The sequence below is a fragment of the Trichoderma virens genome, assembly GCF_000170995.1.
Source record: "Trichoderma virens Gv29-8 chromosome Unknown TRIVIscaffold_88, whole genome shotgun sequence".
In the NCBI taxonomy this organism is placed as follows: Eukaryota; Fungi; Ascomycota; class Sordariomycetes; order Hypocreales; family Hypocreaceae; genus Trichoderma; species Trichoderma virens.
The window spans coordinates 1,220,287-1,243,859 of NW_014013661.1; the positions used below are offsets into that span (position 1 = coordinate 1,220,287).

The 23,573-nt window shown below is 46.5% G+C and overlaps 11 protein-coding genes across 11 annotated transcripts; 6 read left to right on the top strand and 5 right to left on the bottom strand.

Annotated features, from left to right (window-relative positions):
* Window positions 1-56: 56 nt before the first annotated feature.
* Window positions 57-317, bottom strand: TRIVIDRAFT_160433 (uncharacterized protein; the record flags this gene model as incomplete). The annotated part of the gene is made up of 1 exon (XM_014096490.1): window positions 57-317. A coding segment is annotated over one exon (261 nt), but the record flags the coding sequence as incomplete, so codon positions are not given.
* An 830-nt stretch (window positions 318-1,147) lies between these two features.
* TRIVIDRAFT_194917 (uncharacterized protein) lies at window positions 1,148-3,181 on the top strand (the record flags this gene model as incomplete). The annotated part of the gene is made up of 1 exon (XM_014096491.1): window positions 1,148-3,181. The coding sequence occupies one exon, from the start codon at window positions 1,148-1,150 to the stop codon at window positions 3,179-3,181; it is 2,034 nt and encodes a 677-aa protein (XP_013951966.1).
* Window positions 3,182-6,027: 2,846 nt separating this feature from the next.
* TRIVIDRAFT_66674 (uncharacterized protein) lies at window positions 6,028-6,777 on the bottom strand (the record flags this gene model as incomplete). Its single annotated transcript, XM_014096492.1, has 3 exons — window positions 6,028-6,322; window positions 6,387-6,655; window positions 6,715-6,777. The coding sequence occupies 3 exons, from the start codon at window positions 6,775-6,777 to the stop codon at window positions 6,028-6,030; spliced, it is 627 nt and encodes a 208-aa protein (XP_013951967.1).
* A 488-nt stretch (window positions 6,778-7,265) lies between these two features.
* On the top strand, window positions 7,266-8,439 carry TRIVIDRAFT_160074 (uncharacterized protein; the record flags this gene model as incomplete). The annotated part of the gene is made up of 5 exons (XM_014096493.1): window positions 7,266-7,527; window positions 7,577-7,637; window positions 7,690-7,933; window positions 7,991-8,219; window positions 8,270-8,439. The coding sequence occupies 5 exons, from the start codon at window positions 7,266-7,268 to the stop codon at window positions 8,437-8,439; spliced, it is 966 nt and encodes a 321-aa protein (XP_013951968.1).
* A 521-nt stretch (window positions 8,440-8,960) lies between these two features.
* TRIVIDRAFT_160875 (uncharacterized protein) lies at window positions 8,961-9,179 on the top strand (the record flags this gene model as incomplete). The annotated part of the gene is made up of 1 exon (XM_014096494.1): window positions 8,961-9,179. One exon carries the CDS (start codon window positions 8,961-8,963, stop codon window positions 9,177-9,179), a length of 219 nt encoding a protein of 72 aa, XP_013951969.1.
* Window positions 9,180-9,600: 421 nt separating this feature from the next.
* TRIVIDRAFT_226720 (uncharacterized protein) lies at window positions 9,601-10,883 on the top strand (the record flags this gene model as incomplete). The annotated part of the gene is made up of 3 exons (XM_014096495.1): window positions 9,601-9,788; window positions 9,949-10,095; window positions 10,157-10,883. 3 exons carry the CDS (start codon window positions 9,601-9,603, stop codon window positions 10,881-10,883), a joined length of 1,062 nt encoding a protein of 353 aa, XP_013951970.1.
* Window positions 10,884-11,440: 557 nt separating this feature from the next.
* On the bottom strand, window positions 11,441-12,108 carry TRIVIDRAFT_111526 (uncharacterized protein; the record flags this gene model as incomplete). Its single annotated transcript, XM_014096496.1, has 2 exons — window positions 11,441-11,952; window positions 12,005-12,108. The coding sequence occupies one exon, from the start codon at window positions 11,878-11,880 to the stop codon at window positions 11,494-11,496; it is 387 nt and encodes a 128-aa protein (XP_013951971.1).
* A 531-nt stretch (window positions 12,109-12,639) lies between these two features.
* On the top strand, window positions 12,640-16,189 carry TRIVIDRAFT_214185 (uncharacterized protein; the record flags this gene model as incomplete). Its single annotated transcript, XM_014096497.1, has 1 exon — window positions 12,640-16,189. One exon carries the CDS (start codon window positions 12,770-12,772, stop codon window positions 16,187-16,189), a length of 3,420 nt encoding a protein of 1,139 aa, XP_013951972.1.
* A 1,495-nt stretch (window positions 16,190-17,684) lies between these two features.
* On the bottom strand, window positions 17,685-18,117 carry TRIVIDRAFT_226722 (uncharacterized protein; the record flags this gene model as incomplete). The annotated part of the gene is made up of 3 exons (XM_014096498.1): window positions 17,685-17,799; window positions 17,856-17,981; window positions 18,044-18,117. The coding sequence occupies 3 exons, from the start codon at window positions 18,115-18,117 to the stop codon at window positions 17,685-17,687; spliced, it is 315 nt and encodes a 104-aa protein (XP_013951973.1).
* A 1,149-nt stretch (window positions 18,118-19,266) lies between these two features.
* On the bottom strand, window positions 19,267-21,480 carry TRIVIDRAFT_205508 (uncharacterized protein; the record flags this gene model as incomplete). Its single annotated transcript, XM_014096499.1, has 1 exon — window positions 19,267-21,480. One exon carries the CDS (start codon window positions 21,478-21,480, stop codon window positions 19,267-19,269), a length of 2,214 nt encoding a protein of 737 aa, XP_013951974.1.
* Window positions 21,481-22,227: 747 nt separating this feature from the next.
* TRIVIDRAFT_160299 (uncharacterized protein) lies at window positions 22,228-22,638 on the top strand (the record flags this gene model as incomplete). Its single annotated transcript, XM_014096500.1, has 1 exon — window positions 22,228-22,638. The coding sequence occupies one exon, from the start codon at window positions 22,228-22,230 to the stop codon at window positions 22,636-22,638; it is 411 nt and encodes a 136-aa protein (XP_013951975.1).
* Window positions 22,639-23,573: the final 935 nt, after the last annotated feature.

Below are 23,573 nucleotides of genomic sequence, written 5' to 3' on the forward strand. Positions count from 1 at the left end.
GTTTCCGGCCGGTAAGCACTAATTTCAAGTGGAAACAAGGCGGTTTTATAAGGATCCTAATTGGCTATATCATCAGCAACCCAGCAAATTAGTAGTTGGGTGTGTGACGAATACCGGCTGTTGTATGTTTTTGCTTTTTGGTCTTGCAGCTTCAACACCAAGCTCCTTATCAGTTGATCCATCAGCATATCAAGTACATACGACCATAGGTAGAGGAGAATTCGGGGTCCCGTCTGCTCCCCCATAGACAAGCCTCTAACCGGCAGATTAGTAGTTGGGTGGGTGACCACCAGCGAACACCGGCTGTTGTATGTTTTTTATTTTTTTTAATCTAGAGTGTTCTGTTGTTGCTCTGCTACCAAGTTCTGTTGGTGTATATGTATAGGTTTTTTTTTTTTTCCCCTTCTGTTAGTGTATAATAGACTAGGTCGCGACAATGGGCCTACAGAGTAAGCGCTCCTGGATAAAAGTCAGCCTAACTGACCAATCAGATGCCGCTCGGCGGAATCGGTCGTTGGTCGTCGAAGTCAACTGGGTATATAAGTTTGCATTCTCTACACCCAGATGTTAACATAGCAATCAGATTGGATTCAGCTACCACTCTACTCGCTAGTGACGAGACTGCCCGTTTACCAACCTGACCGACCGCTAACATAAACCTGAACTGCCGGTTTGTCCCCCAGAACAGCTAACCTATGATATGTTACTATAGGAACCCGGTTCGTCACATAGCTGCCTAAAATACCACATGGACAGCCTAAGCGAGAACTTCAGCGCTTTAGGACCTAAATAATATTTATTCTATAGATTAGCGCATATCTCCTGTAAATGCTCGTTGTTTTAAATAAAAAAAATCATGGCTTCTTCAAACACTCAATCCACGGAAACACCAGAGCACTGGTGTGACACAATCAAGTTCGAATTCGTTGGTACTGATTCTTACAATGACCGCTATGAAAAATATAGAGACATTCCTCTACAAGACCTGCGCCTGCAAGCAGGGGAATGCAAATTCTGCGCTGATGCCGCTGATATGGTTGAATATCGGCTACGACATGACTCGACTTGGATAGAAAAGTATGGGATGTACAATAGCGGCGACCCAGTCCGACCCACCGAGGACGAGATAATGGCTGCCAAAGTGAGCATGTCCATCCACAACTGGAGAGAGACTCGCAACTGGTCATTCGGCTTTGGGGGTGTCTCCTACAGGAATCTTCTCACTATTTATGCCATTTGTGGACAACAACGAATTGAGATCGCACTCCAGCGCTTTAACGCGGGAGGGCGTGTCCCCGTCACTATCAAATCAGATCAGGAGCACGGTGACTGTACCGTAACGTATACTTCTCCTGGATCCTGGCGTGAGCGGAAACTGGATGATATCGGCCCACATGGTGGTTTATGGAAAGATCGTGCAAAGGAGACAATAGCTAGTCTGGAGCCAACATTCGGCCGTCTACGGCCTCTCATCATCAACTTTGACACGATCAAGGCATGGGTGCAAATCTGCGAAAGGGAACATGATATCTGTCAGCATCAAGGAGATGACTTCAGTATTCCAAAGATCCGGTTGATAGATGTGAAAAACATGTGCGTCAAAGAGTTTTCTGGACAAGCCAGACCGCCGTTTGCGACCCTGAGCTATGTCTGGGGTACACGGCCATTCTTACGCCTAACCACCGATATCTTACCAGATTTTCTCCAAGTCGGATCTCTCCGAAAGAATAACTTGCCTCTCACGATAAGTGACGCGATAATTGTTTGTGAAAACTTAGGGATCGATTACATCTGGGTGGACAGCTTTTGCATTCTTCAAGATGATGAGTTTGACAAGATCCAAATTATCGACAAGATGGACTCCATTTATCGCGAGAGCGTCTTGACAATCGTCGCTGCAACAGGGACGGACGCTCATTCCGGCATCCCTGGAGTTCGCCCGAATACCCGTTTTCTCGAGCAGCGAGTCTTGAGCGTGAGGGGAGTGCAACTTGTGGACTCGGTCGACCATAATCAGTTTCGAATGCAGACTAGATTTCAGGAACCAGAGTGGATATCAAGTACGCCATGGGCAAGGCGAGCCTGGACGTTCCAAGAAGCTCTTGTCTCCCGTAGAGCGCTTTTCTTCACCCCAGAGCAAGTGTATTGGAGCTGTCGCGAGGGTCTCCTGAGCGAGGACACAACGGAGCACTTTGGATTGAAGAAGGACGAATATGAAAGGAGAATACGCTTGGACGACGAATTCAGTCCGCTGGAATATAAGAATATCGCCATCACGTTTTCAACTCGAAGGCTTACTTTTGAAGCCGATATTGGTCGTGCATATTTGGGGACTCAAAATTACTTGGATAAAAAATGGGGTGGTCATAGATTCTCCTGGGGGCTACCTCACGGCGCCTTTGGATCGTTTCTGATGTGGGAGTGGGGATTTATGACAGATAGGCGAAAACGAGAGGGGACTCATCCAATGAGACTGACAGATGGATCTATTGCGCATGTTCCTTTCCCAAGTTGGTCATGGATGGGGTGGACCGAAGGTCAACAGCTTATTGACTTCTTTGGGGATGAGCCAGACGCCCACAGTCCCTCATTCTTTGTGTTTGATTCATCCAATACCCTCCTGGTGGTTGAGGATGGAGCACACTGGATGAGTAAGCCCAAGTCTCTTGTAGACTTGTTAACAACGGACCGGGATCCAACGGATGCCAACATTGAATTCGAGACAGAAGTGAAGGAAAATGATATTCCCCCAGAATTACACGCAAATTTATCACTTCGACAAAGTGCTTTGATCTTCTACACGGAAACGGTGAAGGTCAAGTATGATCTATCGTCTGGGTTCAAACCGAAAGGGTCGCTCGATACCCCTTCCAATTTAAAAATGATCAGTCAGACGTACCCATTCTCCATCAAGATCGGCAGCAAGTTCTACGAAATTGTTGAAACAAATCGAAATGATGCCAATGATAACAAACAATTAGAAGAAATTGAGCTAGTGGCTGTGTTTTCCGGACAGATGACCAAACCAAGGAAGCTTCGTGGGCAATACAGATTATACTGTTGGCCAGTTTTCAGGCAAGGAGGATTGAGAGTGAGGGCATCGTATATGGCTACTGTAATTTTCCTCAAGCTGTGGAATATTCTGCCCCAGCGCAATTGGGAAATGGTAACTATGATCTAGTAGATTTAAACAAGTGACTTGTTTATTTGTTTATTTATTTTATTATTAACGTCCACTAAGTAACTGGCTACATAAAGCCGCTTTTGTTAGTATTATCTACGTTCGTCATTAGAAAAAAGCTTTTCTAGTTGATCTTGGCCTGCTATACTTTTTTTAATAGCCGGACTCTCTTTACATTATAACATACCATCAATTGCTTCTTTTGGCAACCCAAGAGCTTTAGAAGCTGCGGGACTTGCCCGGTGGATTTTGCAGAGAAACAGGCCTTTCAGCGGCATCTTGCAGGTGCAAAGGCCCACGGATTATTGGTCATTCGGTGTCGGTGTGTGGAGACCTTCCGCAAGGACAAGCTTTGTCCTCATCTACTGGAACGCCAGAAGCCCTGCGTCGCCGTTGCACCTTTCCTCTGCCACTGTGGCCACAATGTGAACAACGACCTACCAGATGCAATCTCCGTCATGATGCAACACATGAGTGGCTGTGGACGCGGCAAGCCAGGTCGGCCAAAGAAATGAGTTGGTGGCTCCCACGCAGGATCCAATTTTTGTCGCTGGTGTCTCCATCTAATGTCAGGCCAAAGTAGCCAACGGTGCACTACGTACCGACAGGGGTGTTTCTGACAGGGGCCTCGAGGTACTGGTGCGATGTTAAGCTGATGTATCGTACTGGCTTGGCTATACGCAAAACGCAATCGGTTTATAACTAAATCTGTTACACAACCAAGTTCAATACGCTATTATGCATAATGAAACCCCGGTTAGGCGTCCCGGCCGGCTAAGAAAAATTGACCGAATTACAGCTTGAAGAACTTGAGGCATTCGTCATAGCAAGCTAGGTCAATCGTTTGATGCTATTTGGCAAGATCTCAGCTACCCTCAGTTAAAATGTTGGAGAGTACTGTATCCGTCACGCGTTATGGAAGCTGGGCAATTAGGAAGGCTAGTGAAGGGCTTGATTTAACCTGTAATATTGAGTAATTACATGAAAGGCGACTGGATGTTCTGGGGTTAGATTTCCAATAAGGTAGATGAAAGGTCTTTTATAATTCTGGGAGAAAGAATGGAGTATGATAGCTAAAGCAGCATATTATAAGAGAATTATACCTTGAATTAATAGCTGGATTTAAATACATCTTGGCCACCAGCTCTGTTGACTTAGTACATGTACTTACTTGTACTCTTGCATAACTACCTAGTAGTAGGTACTAATAGGAAAACCAGCGCGGGCTGACTATCCATTCCAAATCTCATCTATTCATAATACTCAATACACCATACATTAAGCACATACGACCATAGGTAGTGGAGAATTCGGGGTCCCGTCAAGATCTTCTCTTGACTGCAATGTCTTCTATTTTTGGCATCTTTAAGACTCCAAAATTGGAGTCTTAGGATTCCGTTTTTGGCGGTTAACAAACCCCGCGCTTAGGATGGTCATAATCGTTTATTCCTCTACCCACAATTACACCTGGCTCTTGTATTTGTAGATTCATACAGACCCAATCTAATTGTGGCGGCGCAACCTGCCTGATTAGAATAGATAAATATTCCCTTATTTAGGCGAGAGCCACGTTATATGAAGTACTGTACTTTTTATTTCAATACGCTGTTTTGAGAAATCGGCTTCTCTCTGTGACGTCCTGATTTACACCAAGGTATAGAGTATTTCCCAAGTGACAAACCTAGTCGGGCTTATGTTGGCAGAGATAGGCTTCTTAGTCACGTAGCTGTTTACTCTTCTTTCTATAACTCTAACTCCTTAAGATTTAATTCATGAAAGCGAGAACTGGGATGCAACCGTGGTTTAATTCACTAATCTATTCCCAGCTTTATCGAACCTTGAGCTACATTTCTTTCCCCAAGATAACAATCGATTTCCTTATATATGCTCAAACTTAAAGATACCGGAGCTACAGAGATTGGAGCTCTTTGGCATTGAGTGCGCAGCTACCGACCTAGCCCGCATTTTAATACCCCAAAGCAAACGATTCAAGAGATTTTCCTAGAAGAAATCAAGCTCAATGGCCTTTCTTTCGTGAGTTTATCCAGCTAACTTAACCCCTAATTGCCGAAGGCCCCCTTCTACCCTCCCCGGGCTCGGGATCGGTTTCATGGGAACACGAAAGCCTCAAAGTGGTAGTGCTGCAAGCATATTTATGCCCATCTGCCTGCAATGACCTCTGCAAGGGCTCGCCGCAGATCCCGGGTTAATGTATCGGGGTGCCTAGCTGTGATCTCTGCTGTCTGTCTTGCCTGCCTAACATACTGGGGTTGCGGTTTCTAAATGGTGCCACAGACGGTAACCGGCGACGTATTAATTAGTGCGTCGTCATCATCGCCGTCCGACTGCAAACCATCTCAGCATTTCATCATCGGTGGCGTCAAAGTCAAGCGCCGAGCTATTAGCAAAACAAATCCACTGATACACAAAACGGCCGTCAAACAGCAACACGCCATCACTGCGCAAAGCCTTCGTCCTAGCGGCCAGCCACCATTCAGCTGTCACCCAGTCGCTCTCTTGTACATATCCCAAATCCCGCTCGATCCATAGCAACGCGACTGCGGCTGCAACTACGAGCCTACCCGAGCCAGCTATCGACTGGTTGGTCCATTTTGCCCAGAGTTAAACTAGCCAATGCTGCAATTCAAGGGAACCCAATTCGTTAGCCCGAGACCTCCTCACTTTTGCGACCATTGCTAGACCAGCTTCAACCTGCGTGGCGCCTCTTTTTCCTCCAAGCCATTTTACCTTAGCATTGTCCTGTCACAGAGACGCTCACTCAAATTTAGTAGATCCTGGTAAGAATACCCTAAGTAGCACATCGCTGGAGCCTCAAATGGGCAGATTTACTTGGCGTTCTGAGACGCCGTATAGCTTTGCATCAGGCACCAGTAGCTCGGGATAAAGTCACGCCAAATTCCACCGAAGCCTTCGATATCATTACGCCAATCTCTGTGAAGCTCAGCGGCCACAGCCGCCCAGTTGAGGAGCTGGCAGCCCGCTTGAGACATCCGCTTGTGAGCAGCCTCCCTCGTATGTTCTGCAAAAGTGCCGGACGCATCGGTGACCACGAAGACATCGTACCCTTGTTCCACCAAACTGAGCGCAGGAAAGGCAACGCATATTTCAGTCAACACCCCACTAGTGACTGTTAGCAACGACGCCACCGACTGCAGGGGTTTGCCTCAAAAAGATTCTTCATTACCTGATAACGATCTGCTTTTTGCCAGTTGCTTTGACAGCGTTGACAAAGTCTTCATTGTCCATGGCATTAATTTGCCCGGGGCGAGCAATGAAAGTCGCATTGGGGAGCTCATCCCGAATTTCCTTTACAAGGGGGCCATTGGGTCCAGATTCGAAAGAGGTGGTCAACACTGCCGGGGCTCCGTAGTAGCTTGCCACCTTGGCTAAAGCAAGGACATTTGTGCGAAACTCGTGGGGATTGAAATCGCCGACCAGCTGAACTAGCCCAGCCTATATATGGAGTTGTATTAGTGTAAGGGAGTGACAATGAAATTGACAGTGTAATATACCTGGTGATCAACAAAGAGGAAGACGCAGTCGTCTTTGTCAAGGCGTTTGTATGTAAAAGGCATATTGATGGTGCGGAAACAGGGCTTTGTAACATATATAATGCTTTCCTATCGTACGCTGAGGCGGGGATTAGAGCGCAATATATGCTCCTGTCATGGTGGCAACCTCTTGTGGCATTAACACGGGCTGGCTCGCATTCCCGAGAAAGTGCAGTTAGTATTAAAAAGAAGACGCCAATGACGTAAAGCTTGCAGAGACAAAACTACACTGCTAAGGTTGTTTCCGGCACGTTAGCGTGAGTTTATTAAGTGGGGTGGTGTTTTTCACGTATTAAGTAATCTTGACTTGCCTCGCCATTTGGTCGAGTGCAAATTCCCAAAAGTGAGCCCCCCAAAAAAGGCACATCGCTCGACATATTCTACATCATGAACCATCTCCAAACAGTTTCTTTTCCATGTTGAATGCATTAGATTGAAATCTATAAAGCCCCAAGCAGCCCATTCCTATCTCAGGGCTGCGACCTCCCTGCTTTCCCAATATTAAGTCGGTGATGGCGCCTCTGCTTCCCCACGCTAATTTCTGGACGAGCAGGCATGACGCTGAGGCATTACCTTCGCCAACCAACGTCATCCCATTCGCTGGTCGCATTGGTGCCAATCAAGAGTTCTCATTGGAAAAAAACAATTGTACGCAAATAGAATTGTTGCAGAAGTTTCCGGATGCTGCTCCGTGGATCCCCTTACGAGATTCCCTGTCTTTGCGACCGCTCCTAGAGGCAGTGCTGTGGAAGGCCGCTGTTGTCGAAGCTATAGGTCCGTGAGCCTTTTCGTACCGAAGTGGCACGAATATTTACAGTACTAGGGACGTGCTTGCTTGTATACTTGACCTGCTTCGTCGCCGTGGGCCTGGGGCAGATGGTGAAGTATATATATTCTTCTGCGTTTCGCTTTTGACTCCGAGCTAAACATCTCAAGTGTTTTCGCGTCTGGTGCGCTTGTTCCTAGCCTCCTTGGCGGGCTAACGGCTATCCTGATCCTTCCTTTGTTCATTTTCGCTACTGGACCGGTTTCTGGAGCCCACCTCAACCCGGCGATTACTTTTGCCACATTCTTTGCCCGTCTAGCAACGCTGCCGCGATGCATTCTGTACGTCGGATTCCAGACGTTTGGAGGGGCTATGGCAGGCTTGCTCTTGAGAGCGAGTTTCGACACAAGATCTGTACGGCATCCTGTTCCCGCTTTCGGTCACAGAGGAGTACTAACGCACCCCATGCAGTTCAGCGTACCAGGTTGCTATTTTGATTCCACAATAGTCTCGACGGGCAGTGCATTCGCTATAGAATTCATCACAGATTTCGCTCTGATCTTTTTGTCGTTCGGTGTTGGTCTTGACCCTCGACAACGCTCCGTATTCGGGCCAGCTTTGGGCCCTATCTTTGTCGGTCTCGTTTTGGGAATGTGCACTTTTGTGACTGGATTTAGTCGTGTTGGGTATACTGGATTCTGTGAGTTTCAATCATAACCTGCTAGGCTCGTGCGACTCTAATTTCTTAAGCTGGAAACCCTGCGCGGTGCTTCGGGGCAATGGTTGGCTCACATTTCGCTCCTTACCATTGGATCTATTGGGTCGCGCCATTGAGTGCGTCGGCCATCCACGGGATGGTGTATTATCTTGTTCCGCCCTATTCTCGAACGAGAGCCTCATGTGTGAGCGGCGGCACATAGTCATATCCAGTGGTCCCCTTTGAACAGAGTCAAGAATTTAAGGAGACGAGCAGCGCACTGTCAGCTCCAACTATGAAAGTCTGCGAGCAACTATTTTTCGTTTCAACTTGCATCTAAACTTTGAGTGGCAGGAGACATGAATTGCCGGGTCCGGCTGGGCGCCGTGGCTAGGTACATTGATTCAAGTGTACATCCTTCATCGCGCCCTGGGTTGCTGTGTTCATCCTAAACAAACTTCACTTGGCAACCACTTTCTCCCTCGGATGAATGAATATTTGGCGGTCGCAGGCGATTGAGGCGGCTGGTGGACTCGATAACACGAGCAAGACAGCAACGTATTGTACAGTATGGTTTTTGCATATTACAATTGCAGTACACTCGATTTAATTACCCCACCAAACCTGGGGTGCAGTCGAATTTCTGAACAGTAGTACGATCGGTTTGGTTACTCAGCACATTTAGTCCAATCATATTACATGATGCTGTCTTCCACAGCCGCAACGCGACTGCAGCAGGAGGGCATGAAGCAAGTCCGACTTCTTCTTGCTGTGGAGGCCGTTGATACCACCTCCGAAGATATTCATCACCGGACTCCGCTTTGGTGGGCGGCAGCAGGAGGACATGAAGCGATAGTCCAGCTCCTCCTCGATGTGGATGGAATCGATCCCAATTCAAGTGATTCGTGCAACCGGACGCCGCTGTCAATTGCAGCGGCTCGCGGCTATGAGGCTGTAGTCTGACTACTCCTCGCAACAGATGGTGTTGATCTTCATTCTGAGGGTATACACGGTCGTACACCAACTCTGGTGGGCAGCAGCAGGAGGGTTACGAGCTGTAGCCCAGACACTTGTCGCCACTAATGGCATTAACCACAAATGTACGGATGTTCTTGGCCATTCGCCACTCGAATTGTGCACCAAGTTGCGGAAATAGGTTAAATGCACGGTTTCTATGAATCACAGCCTACCTGGAGCCGAGAAACACGATTTCACGAATTATGGACATTGAGACCGACACGGAGGAACCAAAACCGTACATAAAGAAGCAACGTTGGGAAATATCCCCAGCCTTCCCTTTGCTAGATGGTATGTCCTTCGCGCATTCAAGGGTATATGTCATGAGCTGAAATTTGTCAACGGCTTTTAGGATTTGCGTGTCAGCATGCAAAAGATCTCCGAAATCGAAGGGCTTGAGTCACAGACAGAGGCGCATGCAACTGCCACCATGGAATATCGCCGCAAGATTCTGCAGGAAGTCGAGACGCTGTGCAATGATCTCCTGCGCTTAATAGATGAATCGCATATGCCCACCGCGAGCACAGGACAATCCAAGGTTTATTACGACAAGATGTAAGATGTGCTAGTCCCTCCCTTTAACAGGAATTGACTCGTGGTATTTCAGGTAGGGTTACCACAACCGTTACCCTGCGGAAGTTTGTTCAGGATTTTTACATGGTACTGCCATAGTGTCACTTGAGGAGGCATACAAGGTAACACTCCGCACTACCAGCGATCTCAACGACAAGTCGAGGAAATTAAGTATCAAGAATCTTCATGGGTGCGTCAATGATGTCAAGGCTCTCAAAGCATTTCTTGACTCCAAGTACGAATTCAAAAACCCTGTTGTGTTCACATCTCCTACACTGGAAAAGGAGTCGTCAGAGGCCCTTCCAACATATGCAAACATAAAACGACAATTTGATGCCATATATGACCAGGCGAGTGCAAGAGACATATTCTTTTTCCATTTCTCAGGTCATGGAGAGCGATTGGACCGAGTTAAGGACACCGGGTTGGTCGGCAGTTCCCAACCTCCTCATTGATGAACTCGCCGTCGAGTATGAAGCCCACACCGAGTCCTGCACTCGCGATGCCAAGTCTGAGGTGTCTTGGCTCATCAATCCGGAAGTATTCACGCTGATGGCGGCTTGTGACGACAAGGAAGCTGCCGCAGAGATTACCGTGAATGGAAAGGTGGTTGGGGCATTCACGTATACTCTCTTGAATTACCTGGAGCAGGGCTTTGTGAACGGGATCTGTGTTGACTACCTGACTATACGCCACCAAGTAGCACAGCAACTCAAGAAACAGGGATGCGAGCATCAGAAGCCCAAGATATATGGTCGCGATAGATTGCTGTTCCTTGGGAGCATGGAGCCGTTTTTAACCGTATTCTATACTGTGAGAATTGAAGGCGACAAAGTTATTATTACGGTGGAAGGTTCATGGAGTTCATCGAAAGTCGGAGTCACGTCGTTCCACTCCACATCCGGGGTTGTCATTTATATCGAGGAGGTTGATAACTTCGAGTGTAGCGCAACCATCTCCGCTGAGGACGCCCGGACACTACTAACGCATAACAGTACGGTCATTGTATCACATACCTGGGCATTTGAGTTAACTCAAATCCTAACTCATGATTTGAGCCATAACCCTAACTCATAAAACTCATATGAGTTGAGTCTCAGTTATCGCCGCTAACTCATGAGTTAACTCATACAACTCATACAGTTGTTTCTAACATCTCATTGGTCTGCTTTGTAATTTAATCTACTTTAAGCTATAGCAGCTTATCGCAACCCCGCTTCATTTAGAAGCGGCCACACACACAATACTGGTATATAATTGCATCATCGTCTTCATCATCATCATTAGTTCAGAGGTTTCGAAAATCCAGACTTCCAAATAATACAATTGCTAATACAATTACCCGCAGACTTTCCATCCGCTCTATCTATTATATTTACTATTATATCATCGCTATGTCGTCTGAAGCATCTTCTATGCCTAGCACACCCTCTTCTGCCCCATCCGTGTACGGACCCGTCCCTCTATTAGGGGCCAGACTTTCGTTATAATGAAAACCGGACACTTATTTCGGTTTCTACTGTAACTAAAGTCAACGGTTAACTTATGTTAACTTACACCAGGTCGCTCAGTCCACACTTAATCCGGGCGACTGCTGACGGACTGTTGTCTATAGGTGAGTGACTTCCAGAGATGGACGATTTTGGTCTATTCCAGCCTCCTCTTCTGCGTAGGTATAGACAGTAACTCAGAGACGGCTCCGGACAGATGATGAAGACAAACGTGGTGGCTGCTTTACGAAATGCTCCCCGGCAATTTTCGTGATATTTTCCGAGGGCCTCGATCCATCGGCATTTTTTTTATCGACCTTAGGCGAAACAACACCTCCGCCAAGTGAGCTCGCAGGTTGTTGCTCGAATTCTTGACGAAAAGCCTCACTTATTCTGTAAATTTCGGCTTGAGGATCCTCCAAATCCCTTTGAACTGGTTGCGCCGTGGATGCATCTTCAACATCTTCAATATCTTCAATATCATCAAAATCCTCGTCGACTCTTCCACCCCCACATATCACCGACTGCGGTGCTCCTATTTCAGCCATACCCCAAGGCATATCCCCGCTGATGATGCTTGACATCGATTTCTGCTTGCCGGACCAGTTTCAGAATTTACATATGCTTGGCGTTGACTCGAAAGTAGCAGGGAATAACTTTTACAATATTAGCTTAGGTATAGTTTAACTGTTTTCAGATGTACCTTACTATGTAGGCCCCGGCAGCTTCAGGATGGTGCTTCTCCAACTTACAGATTTACAAGGAGTACAGGCTATCCGGACTATTTATATTGCTAAAAATGGATACATTATACCGGATTTCATACCATCATATAAGTGGATGAGTGAGTTCTGAGTTATCGTGTCTGGAATTTTGATGCCTGGTTGGTATTTTTGGCTAGATGTATTAGCGGCTATCGATGAGACCCTATGGAATCTCATCACATGAACCAATGTGAGACATGAACAGGCATTCACAATAACCTGTCATTTCGCATGGTAGGCGGGAGATGACGTGTTTGTCAGCTACGTGTCACGAGTGCCGAAGCCTCCTGCATGCAGAGTACACTGCCTAGTATTAGCCAGCTCCGACCCGCCGTCTATAATAAAACAAACAAACAATAAGGATGACGTGGCTGAGGGAGCTAGGAGCTTGCCAGCCTTGCTAGCGTACATTCCCCACAACTACTACTACGTAGCGATTTCAGCTCGGGTCTCAAAGGTTTTGGGCTTCAATCGGCGGGTGGCAAATGTTTGTTGGGCTATGCTTGCGACTTGGCTGTGAAACTGTCTTTGGACGTTGTCATCCCCCGATATCCCCAACATTGTTTCTCTGTTTTGAGAAATATGGGTTATGTCTCTTTTTTGCTCTAGAAGATGTTTCTATTCCAATCATATGTTTACACTATCTAGATGGGTGCCTATTCATTGATTTAACATACCTCCTCCGCAGACCTATCCATGCCCGCTACCAATGGCGGCCTCGCGACCCTCACACCGAGAAGGCTTCGAGATTGCCATTATCTGTGCATTACCGCTGGAGTATGACGCCGTATCGCTTGTGTTCGACGACTTCTGGGATGAAGATGGAGACAAGTATGGAAGAGCACCTGGAGACTACAACAGGTACACCACTGGTCGCATAGGTAATTACAACGTCGTCCTAGCACTACTTGCTCGCATGGGCAAAGTTAGTGCCGCCAGTGCTGCAGTCAGCCTACGTTCAAGTTATAGCCGTCTACGGGTAGCCTTCCTGGTTGGAATTTGCGGTGGTGCACCTCAAGCTGGCGACGACGAGATCCTACTTGGCGATGTGGTGATTAGCAAGACCATCGTACAATATGACTTTGGCAGGCAATACCCAGGTGGCTTTGTGCGTAAGGATAATATCAGCGACAACCTTGGAAAGCCGAATAAAGATGTCCAGAATTTGCTTGTCTTGTTCGAAACCAACCATAACCGGGAGCGGCTTCGGCGAAGAACAGCCGCTCTTCTAAAACAGCTTCAGGCTAAAGCTATTCGAAAGAAATACAAAAGCAATTACATGTATCCCGGAACGGCAAAAGACAAGCTTTTCGACTCGGGCTATCGTCACGGGCGCGACTCTAGCCTAGGTATCGACACGGTGTGCAATACGGTTCTGAATTCGACCTGTGAAGAGTTGGGATGCGACGAAGGATCCCTTTTAGTCAGAGAAAGGCTTAAGAAAAGGAGACAGTTGGAACTTGACGAGCCTGAAAAAGCTCAAGAACCTACCATCTACGTCGGGTCCTTTGCGTCGGGCGACACAGTAATGAAATCAGCGTTTGACCGGGATAGGATTGCCAGGAAAGAGAGTATCATCGCTTTCGAGATGGAGGGAGCCGGTATTTGGGAAGAGGTCCCCTGCATCATCGTTAAAGGCGTATGTGATTATGCAGACTGTCATAAGAACAAGATATGGCAGGATTTTGCGGCAGCAACTGCTGCTTCCGCAGTCAAGGCCGTTTTGGAACTCTTTACTCAGACGGACAACACTTTCAAGACCTCAATTCAAGAAATGCCACCACTTCTCCCTCAGCATCATTGGATCGTCCCCTTTGGTCGCAATGAACAATTCGTCGGACGTAAACATATTCTGAGGCAACTTCTCGAGATGATCCCTCCTAGTGCTGTGGCAAACGACTGCCAAAGGGTCGCCATTGTGGGCCTTGGGGGGGTTGGCAAGACGCAGATTGCATTAGAAGCGGCGTTCCAGTTTCGCGATGAGTACCCGGATTGTTCAGTCTTCTGGATTCCCGCAGTAGATACTGTCAGAATTGAGAACGCTTTCAGAGAGATTGGTAGGCAACTCAAAGTCAAAGGGATAGACGAGGATGGAGCAGACATTAAGCAGCTAGTTAAGGCTGCTCTAAGCCAGGAAAACATCGGGAACTGGCTTTTAATCATTGATAATCTGGACAATATCGAGTTATTCTTTGGCAACGCCGACAACGCCGACAGCTTGCCGCTCTCCGAGTATCTCCCATTCAGCCGGAAGGGCTCAATTCTAATTACGACGCGTAATGATGAGGTTGCAGTGAGGTTAGATATTCATGAGAAGAACACCATTGCCACGGCGGAAATGGCCAGGGATGAGGCCCTCGAGATGTTGCAAAGCGGCTTAAAAACCCATCAAACATGCGACATCCAAAGTACAATGAGCCTACTTGAGCTCCTAACTTATTTACCGCTAGCCATCAGGCAGGCATCCGCATTTATGAGGACGAAGCATATATCATCCTCGGAGTACCTTGAACTTTGCCAGTCAAGCAGTAAAGATATGGTCTATCTGCTAAGTAAGGATTTTGAGGATCGGCATAGATATAAGGAGAGTCGAAATCCAGTGGCTATGACTTGGCTCATTTCATTCCAGCACATCTCGTCCCATAACTTACTCGCTGTGAAATACCTGAGTTCTATGTGCTGCCTAGCTGAGAAGGATATCCCACAGCTTCTGCTCCCACCAGATCCTCTAGCTTCGCAGTTAGAGATCGTGGAAGCCATAGGAACTTTGAAGTCCTACGCGTTTATCACGCACCGGAAAGAGTCGGACTCTTTCGACACCCACCGGCTGGTTCGACTAGCAATGCGAAGTTGGTTAGAGAAAGAGAAGAAACTAGGTGAATGTGTCACGCATGTGATACAGCGAGTTGCTGAAGTGTTTCCTTTTCCAGAGCTTGCAAATAAAGACATGTGGATGAAGTACCTACCGCATGCGCAGGCAGCCTTAGATCTCCCAGGGGATACCGTTAATAGGGATGTAAAGAGCGATCTTCTCTCTAGTGTGGGCAGTAGCCTTCATCTCCTAGGAAAATACCGAGAATCCGAGGCTATGCATCGTCAATCGTTCATGTTGAGAAAAATGTTACTAGGCGAGGAGCACCCTTCAACACTTGCTACTATGGGGGATATGGCGGTAGCGTTACGGTGCCAGGGGAATTATAAGGAAGCGGAAGCTTCGCATCGACAAGCCCTAAGTGGGAGAGAAAAGGTGCTAGGAGAAGAACATCCATCTACTCTGATGAGCCTTAATAATCTGGCATTAGTGCTTCGGGATCAGGCCAGATATAAAGAAGCAGAAGTTTTATTTCGACAAGCCCTATGTGGGAGGAAAGAAGTTCTAGGGGCAGAGAATCCAGACACATTGGCAAGTATAAACTACTTAGCAGTGTCACTCTTAGATCAAGGCAAGCACAAAGAGGCAAAGGAGTTATTTCAAGAGGCGTTACGTGGAAGGGAAAGAGTTCTCGGGGAAACCCACTCAGATACCCTATCGAGCGTAAATAATATGGCAAGGGTACTACGGTATCAAGGTAGATATAAAGAGGCAGAAGCTTTACATCGACGAGCTCTAAATGGGAGGATAAAGACGTTAGGGGAAGACCATCCAGAAACGCTAGGGAGTATGAACAATTTGGCATTGGTGCTGCGAGACCAGAGCAACTACACTGAGGCCGAGGCGCTATTTCGACGAGCGCTAGATGGGAAGAGCAAGCTTCTAGGAAAGACGCACATCTATACATTACTAACTATGAGCAATCTTGCAGTCGTTCTGCGAGGCCAGCATAAGAATAGTGAGGCAGAAGCTTTACTTCGACTAGTATTAGAAGAAGGAGAGAAAACCTTGGGAAAGGATCATCCAGACACGTTGACGGCAGTAAGTAACTTGGCAGTAGTGTTACGGTCTCAGCGAAAATATCAGGAGGCGGAAGCATTATCTCGGCGAGCGCTATGGGGAAGGACAAGGCTGCTAGGAGAGGAGCATCCAAAAACACTGAAGAGCCTTCATAATCTAATATTAGTGCTGCGGGGTCAGTGCAAATATGAAGAGGCAGAATCGTTGCTTCATCAAGCGCCAGGCCCTCGTCTATAATAACAGATGTTCCATGGCTTGTAATGAAATGATGAAGAGTTGATATACATGTAGAGTTGCGTATATATGATCATACAAACGTTCAATTTTGGCGTGCTAACCTGTCGATTTAAAGGCGCCACCGAGTAGAGATGACAGATCGAGGACAAGTTTCTGGAGATGAAACTTGATCGTGGTAGCTATTTAAGTACCCAAATAGCATAATTAGAATTTCTCATGATACGAGACTATTTCATGGCCTAGAATTATCAAGTTCACTTATTACTCATGTTATGTTGTTTATCTTGGCATATATGTCCTCCTTTGTGAGCTTGAAACACCGCATAGTTTATCGTAAATATTTCTGCACTGGTTTCCATCATCTCAATCTTCCCTTTACTAGCCGCTATTGCCTATTGAATATTGCAGTCATTGCTCTTGTTATTGCGCAAAGATGTACATTCAAAGTTCTGCGAAGTTAGTTCACAAGCGAACTTCGTACCTAGCCTGTGAAGTGGTGCTCGAAAGTTGGTGTATCAGATACGAAGTAGAGGCAGCATAATAGCATCCCGGATAAGGGGCCACAGAAGTGCAACAACTCATATGTTCCTTTATACACGACTGACTAGGTAGTACATGTAGTTAGACCATAACCAGACCATTACCGAACTCCTGCCGTCGTATGATATCCTTTTGACTAAGGCTTTTAACCCAGAAGGCACGATTGATTGTGATTCTGCTATAAACTAATTTTACAGGTTACCAAGCACATACGACCATAGGTAGAGGAGAATTCGGGGTCCCGTCTGCTCCCCCATAGACAAGCCTCTAACCGGCAGATTAGTAGTCAGGTGGGTGACCACTGGCGAACACCGGCTGTTGTATGTTTTTTGCTTTTTTTTTACATCCTCAAGTTAACTTGTCCAGTTAAACCGAATCGCCCCTGAGTTCAAGCACATACGACCATATCTATTAGAGTATACGGGATCCCATCAAGTTTATCATAGATTAATGCCTTTACATTTTTATACCCTAGGATTTTAAAGTTACAGTTACACAGTTCTATTTTTAAAGGCTTCTGAACTCACACTAAGCCGTTTTTACAGTGCTGTTTATTATACGCCTTAATTTTTAAACAGTTCTGTGGCTACCGGGTCTTTTTGTTTCTAGAACACTGCTGTTGGCGGAGTATATTATGCCATGCTGTCGTTCTATTAGCACAGGCTCCCTTGCTGTTTCATCTAACCTTCCACGCAATACAGGAGACATTACACTTAAAAGAGATGCTTGATAGGGACCCGAAAGTTCACCTACCTATGGTGGTATGTATTTGGTGATCGCGGAAATCAGCTTGTGGTCTCGGGATCTAGTGAGATTGTGGATGTATGGAAACTCAAGAAAGGAGACATTACTTTAATATGCTTAGTATAGCACGGCTATAGAACGGGACGCTTCCCTCTCCCATTAGACGAGAGGACCATTGTGATGAATGTAATCACTACATATCTATACATTCTTATTCTTGACTACCAATGGACCCTTTCAAACCGTTTGGCCGCTTCCCTCCAATTGGGATGTCTAATTCGGAGAATTCGATATAATCAATGCTTTTGAAAAGTGCATCGTTGATGCTATTGTAATTTTGTTAATCAACACATGTAACAGTCAGATACGTATCATCACTCACTCTTCAGTGCTCATTCTGTTTTTGTCTTGGATTGCCACCTCGAGGTTAAGGGGTGGCGTGAAGAAATCCTCCGCCTTTTTTTGGAAAGGACCCTTTGCCTTTGTCTGGTTAATGGTGATTTTGCTCCTGATAAATGTCAAGGAGACAGTCCTGAGAGCATATACGTTCTCATTCAGCGTCTAGCCTACTCGCTCCAAAGCGTAATATAATTGATCATCCTTGATATGAAGGCGATTGTCTTCTGCATCTGCTGAGCCCTCATTTTTCGAAATGAACTGTCCTTTCTCTAGTTATTCGCCTCAAAATCATCGCTAGCTGTGTCTGCGCCTTCTTTCCAAGGTGAACGCAGCCACAGCAGCGTATCAAAGGATTCCCTGACACGTTCTTGCGCCGTGGTCTGTATAGCGGTCAGACGAGCTAGGTTTCAGATGTAACTAGGTTAAATATAAGAAAACTATAGCATGGGAATACTTAGGCTACCTCCTAAAGCAATTGTTCTATTTTATTAAGTGAGATTAATCTCTAAATTATCCTGGCATCTAGGAGGAATGGGCTCGGGAGCTTTAGCTAGGTCGGTTAAAATAGTACAGCTTCCGAAAAAGGCAAAAAAAGGCATGGTGTTCCGATCTAGCCAAAGCTGATGACCGTTTACGAAGTGTTCACCTTTTATTCTCTGCTGTGAATTCGTTGATCATTTCTCAGTTGCAATGACTTGGCTAGGTGGCTTGATTTATCAGGCTCCTGGCCTGCGGAGAAGTCATTTCCGCTCCGCAGAATTGTTCAATGAGTTCATGACTCTGTCATACAGCTAGTGAGGGAGTTCCTCATCTCGGTTCCCAGACTCCTTTTAGGCCTAATTCAACAGACTCATTGCTTCTCATGAGATATCCAGTAAACAGTATACCTTTCTAAAATTTCAAAGGCTCCTCCATCAATAAACTCACCTATTTAGTCTACAGAAAGATTGATTAAGCGGCTTATTGCTAAGCCAGTAATACAATAATTCTCTCAGTCTCCAATCAGACATTATTACGTGTTCTTCATCACGCGAGGCACAATACTCCAGCCAGTCACTTCGCTTCCTGAATTTGTCAGTGTAGTCCTAAAGCCAGTATAGACCTCCCACAGAGGCTCTTTGCGCGCATTCGTGGGACGGTAATTTCTCAATCGCTTGGACGGAGTAATACGACAAAGATCTCTAGTTTAATTTTTTGAGAACAACCATGATTGAATTCTCTCACGCATTCAACACTCGTGCCATCATGAACAACGCGATACCTTCCATTTCATATGATACATGTACCTATTTACTCCCTTCACTCTGCTGATCGAGCCTTCCTATGCTCTAATGAGCTTGTGTCATCACTGTAAACAAGAACACAATGTAGTAAACAATTCCCAAAGAAACAATCTACAATACGAGAATATCGCTCCCCACTTTCCTGCAAACATCAAGAGAACACTCTAGACAGGCGTTGACGCGTACTACCGCGGGGATGGGGTCCGTACCCGCATTACTGAGGGAATAGAACCGTAGATCATTTGCGCCATCGACTGCAACAACGCTGGTCTTGTCACGATGATCCTCTCCGGGAGCTAGTGGTGACGTGTAAGCGCAGAATCTGTCTGCATTACCGAGGTTGGCATCCCGGTTATGGCTACAACTATCGGCGACCAGAGAGCACGATAGCCCACAGATGGCTTCAAGAGGATTGCGGATAATTTCAACGGAAAAACCTTCTAGGTATATACCCAAGTTGAGAAAACCATCACGTACTTCCACCCTCCACTTTAATTTGCAATTAGGATAAAAGTTAAGGGGCCGGAGTACCTCTTTCGACAACAGGTTTCCGGCGGATGGTGGTGGGGGCTGAAATGACCTCTTCTCCGAGCTGACAATCTCGTACTTTTCGCCATTGAATTGCAATATTCCAGGCTGCCAGGATAGTGCTAGGTATCCTCTCTGCTTTACACGATAAGTGTCAAAGATGGTGGGGTAGACAGCCTGCCCCTTGAAACATGACATGGCCCAGCTCGAAGTAGATAATTGCGTACCCACGTCATGCCCTACCAGCGTCAAAGCCCAGTCGATGAGAGACTCAATTTTGCAAGCGTCCACAAGGTCAACTGAGGTATTGTAACCGACAGCCTGGTGTGTAAAGATGGAATAGACAGAGGTGTGGTAATCTTGGCGACGGTCGTCTCTGCGACTATCAATGAGAACTAGCAGGTTATCCGACAAGTGAAATAGGGATAGGGCGAGGGCATCGCTAAGGAAAAGGGCAGCGTTATAAAGGAATTGATCCTTGAGGCAGCTTCCCTTCCAAGAGAGGAATGATGGGCCGCTAGCGCAGGCTTGACAGGAACAGTCGTTTCGCAGCGACTTCAGATGTAATTTTAACAGAGGTAAGTCGGTCAGTCGAACACCTGGATCAAGTTTCTTTAGCTCTAAGCTTGTATTTGTCGTTGTCTCCTTTTTTTCCCCATTTAGCATGCGGGATAGAATATCTGCGACGGAGCTATCAGTACCGAAAGGCACAGTGTGAAGCTCCTCTATCACTTTCGAATCTCGAGAACGAGAGTTTTTAGTGATGACCTGTGGGTGAGCCTTCCTAGAGGTGAATCGGCCCTTGTCTAAAAATTCCTTTGCTGCGTATGGAAGACATTGTTGGAGAGCACGGAAGGCTTCCACTTGATCGAGACTGTACTCATTAAGGATCCATTGGCCATAGTTCTCGATTGTCGTCATACCTCCCCATCGTTTGCCATTTCCCGCCGCAATGAGTGTCTCCGGGTCTCCGATGTTATGATGGATTGTTACCAGAAAGCTCTGATCGTGTCCTGTATATTCAGTGTTGACGATAATATCAACTTTCAACTCGGCTTGTTCAAGTAGTGGCGTCCCATCTCCCAAATAAATCGATGGAGGTGCACCCAGGCACCACCTGGTAAATGAGATAACCCACGGCGCCGAGGATGTGGCATGGACAGTTATCTTTGAAACAGTAGACTCGCCTATACGATGAAGTCGCCGGAAAGCATCGACTAAATTTTCAATTGCTTCGGTAGAAGGATGGGTTGAGGCACGCCGAAGGACTTTCTTGCTAGCATCCGGTGCATCTGGGTGTTGATATAGATACTTCCGCCAACCTAGGACTTGATCGGGATACCTAGAGCGTGACAACCTTGCATCCAACGCTGACAACAAGTCCCTTAGTTGTTTGGTCGTTGGAAGCAAAGACTTGTCGGCGGCGGCATTTCTCAACATGAGTGAGAGTGAAGTCGCTGATTCGAATGTGCCCATGGTTGTTACAAGGGCTGCTGCGAGGCCAAGGAATTGTAGGCCGGATGTAGTAGTTCCTAGGTGGAGAGCACAATCGTTGCGAGAGTAACCAACGATGCCTTGAAGGAATTGAATCGTTGCTGGCTTCTCGGTTGGGAGAACAGAGGTTTCAATTTTGCGGCATGTCTCGTGGCACATGGCAATTGTGCCACCAAACTTTTCACAAGCCAGCAGAGCCAGAGGCTGGATATTGTCGCTGGTTGCTGCACGAATGAGGCCTCGAGAAACCGAGAGGGCCGAATCCACTGTGCCATCTAGGCTCCATTGTGCCGCAATGGACATGTCGGACGGAATTGATGGAGTCGCAAGTTGTGATAGATTTGGAATATAAAATGACCCAGCATCACCTTATGCACAAGTCGAATTATTCTCCGATGAATATGTTTGAAACAAGGTTACGGGCAGCAATGATGATGACTGTGGGAGCAACAGTTGAGTGAATGTATTTAGACTATAGAGAAACTAGATGACATTGAACACTGCTCATTCTTATAACCCCATGCAGCTTGACTTGGCAGCACATTGGACTCAGACCCTCTCCGCCGTAGCTGCCTTGGGAGTTATGCTGTGTGTCGAATGATCAGGCTGGAATGCCTTTTGCTGCACACCTCCCGGGAGCCAGTGTAGCGACCCTTTTGCCAAAAGGAGTGGCAGAAATCCTACATACAACCCATCATCCTTCTAGAGATGGGTGTGCAGCAAATGTAAATGAAACTGTATCCCGCGCGGTTATCGGATAAAAATAGCAGGATGTGTCTATATGGACGAAGGGCCCAATAGTGGGCCACATTTAACCGCCAACGCCCTAGAAGACGATCATTTTTCTTCGCTAACCACCCATAAAACTAGACGATAGGACAGCAAGACAGCTTGGGATAACAAACGTTTCAAATTTCCTTGTGTCGTCGGAGTTGACCAGTTTTTTTTCTTCTCCCGTCTGGCGATTTGGTGTAACGGGCCGCAGGCAATGTCCCAGCCCAGACCCTCCACATAGGTACTCTGAGAAAGCTGCTTTAAAATTGCCAGTGGATGGCTTCAAAGGGACCCCAACCCATCTGCCAGCTGGTTCGTCTCAACAATCCCCCAAGTCAGGAGACAGAGCGAAAACAGTATAAAATAGGAAAAAAAAAGACATACAACAGCCGGTGTTCGCTGATGGTCACCCACTCAACTACTAATCTGCCGGTTAGAGGCTTGTCTATGGGGGAGCAGACGGGACCCCGAATTCTCCTCTACCTATGGTCGTATGTGCTTGTTCTTCCTTCTCACGAGGTTATATGTGATATTAAGACACTTTGTTTCTGTGACATAAATACAACAACAGTCTGGAAACTCGCAAAGAAGAAACTCAGCCTCTTCGGCTGTGACTTGTTCAAAGGTTCTGTCTGGATCGGTGAGAAATTTACTAGCATCAGCTGGAGTGCAAATGTCAAAGTCTAACTCTCTTGCCAGGCATATCTCCACTGCTCTTCATATAGTTTGGGAGATGGGATCCATCCACGATCGCCAGAGCGTCCTTCTTATCATGTTTACAGCAGCAATCTCATTATTCCTTTGCAGGCTTACGCCATCAGTCTAAAAGTAATATTAAATTCGCCAACTGTCTCACGCCTTTACAAGCCTCACAGAACATCAGCAGTTGTAGAAGTGGCTAAAGGAACCCATACTCGCCCAATCACAAAATTCTTCAACAACAGAGTTCTTTTTAACGAGATTACATTATCAAAGGGACAAGTCAGATACAGTTAGCTCCCGACGCACTGTTGCAATTCTCGATATCTTAGAAATCTATTAGATCCATTCGACTTATTAGATACCAGCAAGCATACATGTATCCTACCTGTTTATGAATGCGCCAACAGTCGGGCAAACAGACCCATTTGGGGCCTGTCAGTGAGTTGTCGTCAACAACTGCTAAAAGGTCGGGAATTTAAATAGGTTACTTGAATACACATACATGTCTAAGACATAGTAAAGGTTCGGGTGCATTATCTTGGCGCTTACCATCTGCCGTCGACCGCAAAATTCTTCTAAGTAAAACTCTTTAAGTGACTGGACATACAAAATAACAAACGCATGAGATATGTTACTGGTTCGTAACAGCGAGTATTTTTCTGCCATCGTTCTTGGTAGATGGCACCCATTGCGACACGATAGAAACGGACACCGTGCAAATGGTGATCCATGCTCAATTGTGTTATTAATGTTCAGTTGCCAGTCGGAATTCAAATCATCTCAGACTTACCTGACAGCCCTAGCTCTGTGCCTTGGGCGGACATCAGCGCACAAACGCACCTTTGGCACCTGGTAGCATTTGATCGGCAGCTGTTGACACCCGCGGTACCTGTCAGGCACGGTGCCGGCCCTATGCCAGG